This window comes from Tripterygium wilfordii, chromosome 2 (assembly GCF_013401445.1).
Source record: "Tripterygium wilfordii isolate XIE 37 chromosome 2, ASM1340144v1, whole genome shotgun sequence".
Classification (NCBI taxonomy): Eukaryota; Viridiplantae; Streptophyta; class Magnoliopsida; order Celastrales; family Celastraceae; genus Tripterygium; species Tripterygium wilfordii.
In genome coordinates this window covers 6,389,730-6,400,979 of record NC_052233.1, presented here as the reverse complement: position 1 = coordinate 6,400,979, position 11,250 = coordinate 6,389,730, and the positions used below count along the sequence as shown (strand labels likewise).

The 11,250-nt window shown below is 37.0% G+C and overlaps 1 protein-coding gene across 3 annotated transcripts; it reads left to right on the top strand.

Moving 5' to 3' along the window:
* Positions 1-2,030: 2,030 nt before the first annotated feature.
* Positions 2,031-10,736, top strand: LOC120007403 (6-phosphofructo-2-kinase/fructose-2,6-bisphosphatase-like). 3 transcript variants are annotated; one of them, XM_038857605.1, is made up of 23 exons: positions 2,031-2,314; positions 2,434-2,497; positions 3,296-3,591; positions 4,201-4,419; positions 4,769-4,975; positions 5,075-5,170; positions 5,392-5,490; positions 5,586-5,615; positions 6,296-6,349; positions 6,776-6,829; positions 6,911-6,988; positions 7,218-7,309; positions 7,383-7,440; positions 7,512-7,586; positions 7,810-7,857; positions 8,475-8,572; positions 8,719-8,794; positions 9,408-9,470; positions 9,616-9,701; positions 9,856-9,924; positions 10,006-10,069; positions 10,161-10,226; positions 10,325-10,736. In XM_038857605.1, exons 1-23 carry the CDS (start codon positions 2,129-2,131, stop codon positions 10,400-10,402), a joined length of 2,256 nt encoding a protein of 751 aa, XP_038713533.1. In that variant the 5' UTR covers positions 2,031-2,128; the 3' UTR covers positions 10,403-10,736. The 3 variants fall into 3 exon arrangements, with proteins under 3 accessions (XP_038713533.1, XP_038713524.1, XP_038713542.1); XM_038857596.1 differs by having other exon boundaries at positions 9,610-9,701; XM_038857614.1 differs by lacking the exon at positions 4,201-4,419 and having other exon boundaries at positions 9,610-9,701.
* Positions 10,737-11,250: the final 514 nt, after the last annotated feature.

The window sequence follows — 11,250 nt, the reverse complement described above, 5'->3', positions numbered from 1 at the left end:
AGATACAGATAAGAGGAAACCTCGACTTGTGAATACATCGTAAATGTGACCCATAAAATGCAACCTAACTACTTTAAACATTTTCCGACATAGACAAAACATAACTGAAGGTTGCTATATTTGATAAGTAAAACCAAACTAAGTTTATGATAGGGACAAACTTATGCATAACCAATAATACAGAAAGGGCGAAACACCAGTGAAAATATTATTGATCTTGCACCCTTATTTTGCAAAACTATACTAAAATTCAAATTCAAAAGAGCTTATTCCAGGCACTCAAATAATCCAAGGCATAATACATTTTTTATTTAAAAGCAACTCCCTTTGATAGTTGCAATAGATAACATAGAAATACCGTGTGATGTCGATATTCATGGTGGATGTGAGACATTTATTCCTCTTGCACTAAGAAATCAAAAATACCATTTGATGAGGTAGGAAGACCAAGAAATTATAAATCAAACCTTGCAAATTTCTAATGAGAGGTGAGAGAAATCAAAGATCAAACCTTGCAAATTCCCCTTGAGTTTCTCTAAAACCTTACAAATTCAGTGGGCAATTGAAATCTGTGGAGAAATCTATAGAAAAATTTGGATTTAGAAATCAAAACTTGCAATAACTACGGCCAATTGTAGAGAAATTAAGAAGAAACATACAAACCATCTTATGTCTCTTAGATGTCAAAATCAGTATAGGGTCGTACTCACTTGGTCATCAATTTTCATATTAGTTTCAGTGAAACAATCGGAAGAATGTTCAAACTTAGCATCAATTGAAGTGTACTAAAGCTTCATGCTAATAAAAGAGGAATTCTAACCTTATACACATGAGCAAACTGGAGGAGAACTTTTCAATCTTCAAGTTCTTGCAATTCTGCAAAATTCCCTTGAGCTTCCCTTAAACCTTGCAAATTCAGTGGAGGTGGGAGAAATTAGAGATCAAACCTTGCAATTTTTGCCTGAGCTTCTCTCAAACCTTGCAAATTTAGTGGGCTATGGAAATCGAAAATGGGAGCAACAAACAGACAACAAGTTCGTAGAACACGAGACGACTTTTACATCGTACGTTATTTATTTATTATTAATTGCCTCTGGACAAGTTTTATTGGAAAAATAGTGAGCAACGGAAATAGAGATAAGAAGAGTGGAGAGTCCACGTAGAAACAAACAGAGGGTTTTAGCAGTCAGGGTGTCAAAATAATATCAATAGTTGTTAGAGCATCTGTTTTATATATAGGTATAGATACATTACAAGGGTGTGTTAATGTAAACAACAACAAACTTTAGTGTCTTGTTGTCTTATTAGAGCATCCACAGTGGCGGACACTTCATACTTCTCATTTGTTTGTGCAATTACTATTTTTTCAAGTGCAATATTTGGTTTGATGCACAATGGAACATACTTGAAAATTGAATATTTGGTTTGGTGCACAATGGAACATACTTGAAAATTGAAACCACACTCCATCTTCTCTCTCTTCCCATCTCTTTCTCTCTATCTTGCTCTTAGGTGTCCTCAAGTCATTGGTTACATGGGTCCCATAATTTATATTAAATTATAGACATATAACACTAAATTTATCAAGAAAGTATGATTTCAAACACTCTAAAGCACCACCCCATTGTGAATGCTCCAGTTATCCTTATAAAAAACGTGGCAGTTTATGGTTGGGTACCAAAACTGTACTTTTCTTGTTCCCAATCCTAGGTGATAATCGCCCGCTTCCTCAAACGGCGATGAAACCCAAGAGATCTACACTGTGCTTTCGCGGAAATTCTTACATATACTCGCTGCCATTTCTCTACACGTGTCCTTCAAAAACAGCAGGCCCCACTTCTGCCTCGCACATCCTGCGTGTCCGTTCCTCATCAGATAAGGATACACATGTCGAATAAACGAGGCGAGTGTAGCGTTTTACTCGAAGCGAGCGAGTATGAAGTTGATCATGACAACCGCGACTCGCAGCCCGGGCGATGCATGTGGCCCACCAGGGCCCAAAACCTATTTCCGTTGCTTGTTTTCTTATCTAATCCAGAACGACTAGTGGCAAACCAGAGAGTAAAAGCTCACGCCATGGCCAGAACCTAGAGAAACGATTCCGTTTTCAGAGACTAAAGGAGAAAGAATGGGAACTGGTGCGTCGAAGAACATGGAGGATGGGACCAATGATAGCGAGGAGAGAGAAGAGGGACACTCTGGCGGACAGCTCTATGTTTCATTGAAGATGGAGAATTACAGACTCAAAGGCGAGCTTCTCCCTCACGTCTATGGATCCGTCCCTCTCATCGGCTCTTGGGACTCTTCTAAAGCTGTAAGTACCATCACTTCTCGTCGTGTCTTTCATTTTCTTCTTTTGATTGCAGGCACAGTTGTTTTTGACTATTTGAGTGATAATTGTATGACTTAAATGGCCTTCCTATGTCTTGTTAGCTCTCCATGGAACGTGAATCAGCTTCAATGTGGGAATTGAGCTTTGTTGTTCCTCCGAACCATGGTAACCATCACTCTGGCGTTTCGTATTTGTATGTATTGTCACTTTGTATTCAATGTTTGGCAGTCTTGAAGAACTACACATGAGATAGGATGGAATTTCGGAGCATTAATTGGTTATGAAATTTTTAGTGTAACTGGTGTTATTTCTGGAACCATAGTTTTGCTGTACCAATCAACAGGGGTGGAACCAACATCGGATACTTGGGGGGCGATTTTTTTTTGTGCGATGTTTTTTTGAGTTCTATATATATCAGTTCTTAAAATTAAGATAAAAGTAAAATTATATACATAAATTTGGTAAAACGATTACAATTATTGTTTCCAATTATCATCATCATTCATCTTTGGGGCTAAGCGGACGTGCATCATCATCATTAGTTAGATCATTCATCTTTTATGCTTACTTATTAAGTTGAACCTTTAATTTGTTAGTTGTATTGTTCTAGGCCTATATTATGTAACTAATCTTTTATTATGCTAGGAGGGACATTTATTGAGTGCCCACTTAATCTGATTTATATGTGTACACAATTTATTCTTGTATAAAAAATTTACCATTAATTTTTTTTTAAGGTGGGGCAGCCGCCTCTCCTTGGGTAGGGGTGGTTCCGCCCCTGCCAATCAGATGCTGTACGTGTTCATTGTGCATATGGGTTCTTTACTTGAATGGAGATTTTGAATATTTGTTTTTTTTAGCAGCTGGATGAGGTTTTACAAATTGTTCATGAGATGTTGTTTTCTCTGCTGCCTAGTTTCTCTGCTTATTTGATTGATTTTGTTCTGCGGTTGTGGAACTCAGAGACCTTGGATTTTAAGTTCCTTTTGAAGTCGAAGTACAGCAACACACCTTGTGTGGTGGAGGAAGGTCCAAACCGGCTTCTCACTGGAGGAACACTGGAAGGGGATGCTAGACTGGCAGTTTTTAGGCTAAATGCTGATGAAGTTGTGGAGTATAGAGTATTCATTAAAGCTGATAGAGTTTCACCATTTGATCTCGCTGCGAGTTGGAGAGCTTATCAGGAGAATCTCCAGCCTTCTACTGTTCGTGGGATTCCTGATGTTAGCATCAATTCAATGCCACAGATGGGTGCTGAGGTGTGTTTCTATTTATAATGTTTCTCGTGTTGCGAACACAAATGTTAAATATGTTGATAACCAGGTGTTAAATTGAAAAGAATCAAAATGAAAACAACAATTTTCAATTTTTTTTGCTTCATCTTGGTGGGTTTGCATCCAATAAAACTTCGTCAAGAGTGCCTAATCAGCACTTGTATGAAGAGGAAGTGAGATAAGAAAAATCAAATAACTGACCATTTAATTTGTATCATGTGAATTGAGAAATTGTCATGGATTCCCGGTGATCCATTGTGTGAACAAGGGCTTTCTCGTATTGTTCTAGTGTTGACAAGTAACCTCAGTTACATGCTTTCTGCAGCTATCCATGCGATTTGAATTTTATTGACTCCATTCTCAGTTAGTCTTTTTTTCATAAAGGGACAAAGCCTTAAATTAACGGGATTGGCAGCAGCTTATCTTTATAGAATAGAACAAGTAGCATAGACCTACATTGCTGAAAGTCATGCAACAGAACTAATTGTTTAGAGCCTTACCTGTCGGTGCACCAACACTTTCATTGCATTTTTATGAGGTGATTATCGTGTAATGTAATTTAACTGCAATTTTTTGGTCCCATCATCAATGTAGAATGGCTCTTCGGCAAGTTTGGAGCTTGATCTTGAGCACTATTTAGTTCCAGCTCCATCAACTTCTGCAAATACTGGTCTGGTGTATGCAGCTAACAATACGGAGACTCCTAGATCTTTAACCCGTTCTGGGATCTTTTCCAACACCGACGGTTTAGGCAGTGGTTCACATTCCTTGAAGGATAGGGGCGTTTTTGTTGATCGACCTGCAACTATTAAGGTTTCTCTTGTTAGCCTTTATTGTAAAATAGACCTTTTGTGTCGTTCTAATGACATTTACATCAGTATGAGGGTGGACACTAATTAGACTTTTAACCTGGCCATGGATATTGTTTGTAACTTCTTAAGTTGTGGGTGCAATGTGCAGTTTAATTCATTATCAACTTCTGAAGCTGGAAGCATTTGTTAAATGTACTATCTAACCCATGAGCAATTTGATAATGTATATCAATATTAGACACCAATTGTTCGTCTGTTTTTCGGGACTGGCAGATGTATGAGAACCTGTCTATCTCCTTCAGTTAGTACTGCACTAATTTTGATGTAGTGCAATTTGATAAAACTTTCAGGAGATGGAGGTCATTGTTCCAGATACATCCAGTGTGTGTTCAGGTTCTGGGATGGTTGAATCAAAGTCAGTGGGGACCTTTTCACCTTTGCAAAAGCAAGATCATAGGGGACTTTTTGTGGATAGGGGCGTTGGATCTCCTAGGCTTGTTAAATCAGCTAGTGCAAGTACTTTTTCTAGTGATCTCAAACTGGATACAGAAACCAAGGTCTTACCAGAGTACACTCTTACCCATCTGTTTGCTGTTTTTTGACGATGATTTAATTTTTCATTCTACATGTATTATTTACCTCTTGTTCATTGCTAGAATACGATGCCAGCAGCTGCCGGAGCTGTTGCAGCTGCAGCTGTGGCTGATCAGATGCTTGGACCAAAGGAGCACAGACATCTGGCAATTGTCCTGGTATCTCTCTGCATAACTCTTTGTGAGATCTTCTGATTTTATTAACTGGCCTTTCTTATGTTTTTCTTCATTTACTTGCCATTCTGGTAAGGTTAGAGATCAATATCTGACCTTTGTTAATAACCAGAAAGTCTGATTCATTACAATTGATCAACTACCTTAATAATTCATTGAGCCATTACCTGAGAGAAAATAATCCTAACAAGCTGGGATATCTTTAGGTTGGTTTGCCAGCTCGAGGCAAGACATTCACTGCAGCTAAACTTACAAGATATCTACGTTGGTTGGGCCATGATACCAAACACTTCAATGTTGGGAAGGTGAGCGACGGTCTTGCTTCAGTTTTGTGTTCCTCAAAGCGAAAGTCAAAGTTGGAGATTAACATGAAATTTTCCTCTTCTTTTTCGCCCCACAGTATCGGCGTCTTAAGCATGGAACTAATCAGGTACATTTAAGATGCCTAAAGCTTGTGTTTCCTTATTTAGTGGTTTTCATTCTGAGCAGATTTTAGTAGTGTTCTAACATTTTTTTTCGAAGAAGAAAAGTTTTATTTAGAAGCGCCAATAAGTTGCAGCCCAAGAAACAGAGACCAAAGTTAAAAGTTAGCTAGGCTGATACAATCAATGAATTGGAAGAGGCGCCGGAGAGCCAAAATTTTATACCAGAGAGCCAATTGTCTAAGACCACATCTACTGAATATATAGAATCATTAAAAGTTCTCTGGTTCCTTTCTTTCCATATAACACTGTTTGACGCTATAAAGAGATCCAGACATGTATACCTGTTTCCTGCTTTGGATCTCCCTCTTCTTTTCCCTGGTTGGAAAAAAAGTCCTCTTCATCAATGAAAAAAGTAAATATAATCACTTAGTGTGCTACTATCTAGAGCTACCCTGCGACTGCCTTGAATAGTTTAAATGGGTATGGTTGAAAATTTTTTTATGCACAGTCAAAAAGATAATTGAGGGAAGGATATAACAGGATATGCCATTCAGAGGTTTTTTATCAAGTAGTTGAAGGAGATTTTAAACTACTGGTGCTTATGATTGCTTTTTTCCAAGATCAAAAGATTGCGGGAGTTCTGATGTTTCTGCTTTTGTTTCTTGGTGACCCTTTCTTGATGCAGTCTGCTGACTTTTTCCGAGCTGACAATCCTGAAGGACTTGATGCACGCAATGAGGTGAGTGGTCGCAGAGGAAATTTATTCTACTGAGATAATTATGTGCTTACCCAACTGTTGAATCTAAGTTGTTGCTTTCCCTCTCTATGCTGGAATATGTTGCATTTACCGTCAATCCTGTTTCAATGACTGACTTGGTGCAGTTATTTGATTGTATGTAATAAAGGACTCAGGTAGTAAATTTCATTTTTGTGATGTGGATATGCATGATTCCCTCTATGGTTATAAATTGTTTCATTTGTTCAAGCAAGTGGAAAATGAATTTTGCGTCTTTTTGTAAAAAAGTACGTCATTCTTCAGATACTGCTTTTTTTTTTTAATGAACCATTGTTACTTCTGAATTTGGATTTTGTTGGTTGATTGGTGATGTTAACACTCTGTTAACCTCCTTTTTGTTACATAGTTTAATATATCACGTGCTACTAGGTAGCAGCTCTGGCAATGGAAGACATGATATCTTGGATGCAAGAAGGTGGCCAGGTAAGTTCTTTTATGGTAAGACTTTTTATGATTCTGTGGTTTATGCTTAATCCTTTTGTTTTCATTCTTATATGATTTTAGGTAGGAATCTTTGATGCCACAAACAGCACCAGGCAACGAAGAAACATGCTGATGAAGATGGCCGAAGGAAACTGTAAGGTACACAAGCATGGCATTAGCTCACAGATATTTTTGTTGTCATCTTTTTTTTGGATGTGTGGTAAAAGAAGTCTATATGAGTTCTTTTTGTAAGGAAATTTAAAAAATTTATGTGGCATGAATTACTATACCAATGTATAATATAAATAGTCTGGCATGAGTTACTATACCAATGTATAATATAAATAGTCTGGAACTCTTCTGCTAATGTTCTATATTCTTTATGTAGATAATTTTTTTGGAAACAATATGCAACGATGAACGCATTATTGAGAGAAATATACGTCTAAAAATTCAACAAAGCCCTGACTATGCAGAAGAGTATGGATGCTTGCTGAATCTTTCTCTCTTTTTTATAAATGAAGAGATGCATAATTAGTTTTTCTTTCTGCAGGCCAGATTTTGTTGCTGGAATGCAAGACTTTCGAGATCGGCTAGCCAATTATGAAAGAGTAGTTTCCTGGAACATTAATTTTTTAATTGCTCCTTCTGAGATGTTGTTCTCAAAATGTGTTTCTGCCAGGTCTACGAGCCAGTAGAAGAAGGATCTTACATCAAAATGATTGATATGGTCAGTGGATATGGAGGACAAATACAGGTAAAATTGTTTTATTTTAGAGAATTATTCACATATTTTTACGTTTTGATGATTGACATGCACAATGTCATATAGTTCTCGTGTAAGTTTTTGCTTTGTCCCTGAATATCTTTGTAGTAGGTGTTTGTTCATCTCTGTAACTTATTTAATTTGGGTTATTGTTGATTAGTTTCAGTGCCACCTTGGGTATTATTATGTTCAGAGCTTTTACTTGTTTATTCAGGTTAACAATATCAGTGGCTACCTCCCTGGAAGAATTGTCTTTTTCTTGGTATGTTATTTTCAAATTCAGTCATTCTGATGAATGTCATCTATATGACTTTGCTAATAAGCTTTTTGGTTACTTAAAAATCTTTGGAATTGTCTACTTGTTTTCTTCATGTTTGTTAATCGCATTTGCTGATATCCAGTATCTTCTTTACATGAACTTATTCTTCTTAATAGAAGCTTAATTATATATAAATGTTAATTGTGGGGCTGAAATATAAGTTGCTGCAAAAAGTAGAAGGAATGCTTAACAAAGTAATTTTGGTGCCCTTAGTGGCTTAGTTGCTTATCTGTCCAAAGCAGTCCTAGTTGCCCAAGTGATTTCTTTAGGAACGCCTTTCTCTTGATTTCTTAACTATTCCTTTGATATATTAACTTCTCTCTTGGTACCAAGAATTGTTAAATTGCTTTGTCAGTGTATTGCCACATTTTTCTGATTTTATAGAGGTATCTTAACATTATTTGTACTTGACTGCTTGTGAATTAGAAGTAATCGCATATGTGGACCAAGATTTGTGTTTCACTGCTGAATGATCACTATCCATCATTTTGGGATACTCCAGTTATTGAATTTGCTTTGTGCTTTGTATAAAGAATGAACTTTTGTTACTCTAATTGCAGGTGAATACACATCTTACGCCTCGCCCAATTCTACTTACTAGGCATGGGGAGAGTCGGGATAACGTTAGGGCCAGAATTGGGGGTGACTCAGTCTTGAGGTATATCTGACATCTCTCCTGTTGACTGTGGTATAACTAATATTCTGCTCAAGGTTTTACTCAAAATATTTTAATGCAAATTTTGGTTCTTCTGTGAGAGTTGGTATGCTTTAATTTACTTACCTGTTCGTGATGTAATTCTACAGTGATGCTGGAGAAATTTATGCAAAGAAGCTTGCTCACTTTGTTGAAAAGAGACTGAAATCTGAGAGGGCTGCTTCTGTATGTTTCATTATCTGTTCATCCTTTTAATATAACTGATAACACTTCATACAAAAAATCAGGAAGAGAACAGGAAGAAAATAATAAAATATAAGGGGAATGAAGAAAAGCGTAATTGTAATACTACATTAGCTTCCCCTCTTGTTTTCCTTTGGTTGCGAGTTAGCCCATATACTGAATATCTGTCACTACTGCAGCGGCAGGGTTATGTATTGGCTATCATCTGAAAATTGTAAGAGAATATCTTTTAATTAAAATTTGGAAGAGCAGCAATTCAGGTTACAATTAGTTACTTTTTTGTTTTTGTTTGTGTTGCCCATGCGGGCCATGTCTTTTTACAGAGGAAACTACATCCTATTGTGTTTGCTTCCCTGGTGAATTCAGCTAATTGCTGTTATTCAACTAGCCATTTCTCTCTCTCTGTTTTTTTTTGGCTTCATCACCAAGGACGAGTTGTGATAAGCTTTTTTTTGGTCATCCTCTGTAATTTTTTAGAACTTCAATTGAGCCCGTTTGCAATGGTTATATGTTTTGAAAACTCTCCTCATCCCCCTGTACCCAAAAGAAAATCTAAAATGCTAATAACGATTTATGTTATCCTGCTTTTGTTTAGATCTGGACGAGCACACTACAGAGAACAATTCTGACAGCAAGTCCAATTGTTGCATTTCCTAAGGTTAGTAAGTTTGAAATACCTCTATTAACTTGCCATTTTTAGAACAATCTAATCCTCTGAATACTCATGAATGATAGATAGGGATTGAAAATTGTGATTAAGTAATTGAATTCGTGTTATCAATTTTTACTTTCATTAGATACAATGGCGCGCCCTTGATGAGATAAATGCTGGAGTCTGTGATGGAATGACATATGAAGAGATAAAGAGAAACATGCCCGAGGAGTACGAGTGCGTTACATCATTTCTTGCATTTAAATTTTAGAAAATTTATTGTTTCAAATTTTGTTATGTGTTTACTAATTTGTTTCCATTCGAATGCATAATATTAATTTCTATGGTCATCATTCATTATTTTCGCCTTTCTTTTACACCCTATTTCAAGGTCACGTAAGAAGGATAAGCTGAGGTATAGGTATCCACGCGGAGAATCTTATCTGGATGTTATCCAAAGGTAAGCAATTTTGTAGCCCTTGGTGACGAGTAAATTAGAGTGTTCAGGTGACCACATTTGAAGTTTTCCACTTCAATGCAGGCTAGAACCTGTAATCATTGAGCTTGAGCGGCAAAGGGCACCTGTTGTAGTAATCTCCCATCAGGTTGTGTTTATTTCATTGATGGTTCAACTCTTTCTGCTCTCTTAACATGGTTTATTTATTAATTATGGTTTATGTTATTATGCTTGTGCAGGCAGTATTGAGAGCATTATATGCTTATTTTGCTGACAGGCCTCTGAAAGAAATTCCACATATTGAGGTAATCTAAAGGAAATTACTAGCATATGGACTTGTAGGTTAGGGCATATAACAGATAAAGTTAATTTACATTCTTACATGGTTATATATAACTCTCAGGTTCCGCTTCACACCATAATAGAGATTCAAATGGGAGTCACTGGAGTCCAAGAGAAGAGATACAAGCTCATGGACTGAAAATGGCCATGTACACTTTTTGTTTGGGTAATTACAAAAAATGCTCAACCAATTTCAATTCCATTCTTTAGCAAGATGTAAGATTGATGGAAAACCATTATGTGTCTTCCTAACTTTTTTTTTTTTAAACTTTTTCTATGGGTAACTTTTTCTATAGGGGGAAATCCTAAACCTATACGGTATAGTTTTTCACTTAGTTATATAGTTGTACCATCAGAAACGTGATGCCTTTGTGTATGGCATTCTTCACCCATATAGAATGATCAGTGGCCGGAGAGAATTGTATCGGCCATTCTTAATTCTGTAATTATCGGCATGCATAAATTTTTCGGCACGGATTTCTCTTTGTGAGCCATCAAGGTTCTCTCGGTCACTAGAGAAGAATGCGAAATTTCTTCTGCACCACAGATTCAACCTTCAAAAGGTTGTATTAAGGTTGTATTATGCGGGTGACTAATTCGCAAGAATCATTCTTGTTTATAACATGTGATGGAGAGTTTAGGGTTCATTGAGGAAATTGAACGGACCTATCAAGTGAGAAGTTCCTTGATTGTGAAATTAATCTGTTTCTTTTGGGCTTTAAATAGCCTAAAAATCTTTCTTATAGCCTAAATCTTAATTCGGACATTTGATTTCCGAGAATCTCTGATTTTCAAACTTAGGTCCTGCTATTTCTGAGCAGCAGAGGGTTCTCTTGTGGGTGTCTGTGGTCACAGATGGTACGTTGCCCTTAAAGAGAGGGATCAGGGTCAGAGGTCACGAGTCCAAGAAGCCGCTCTAAAAGGTTAGGAACCACTTGCGTAAAACAAGCAGCAGAAAAAGGTGGAGTCTAGCACCCGCTACAAATA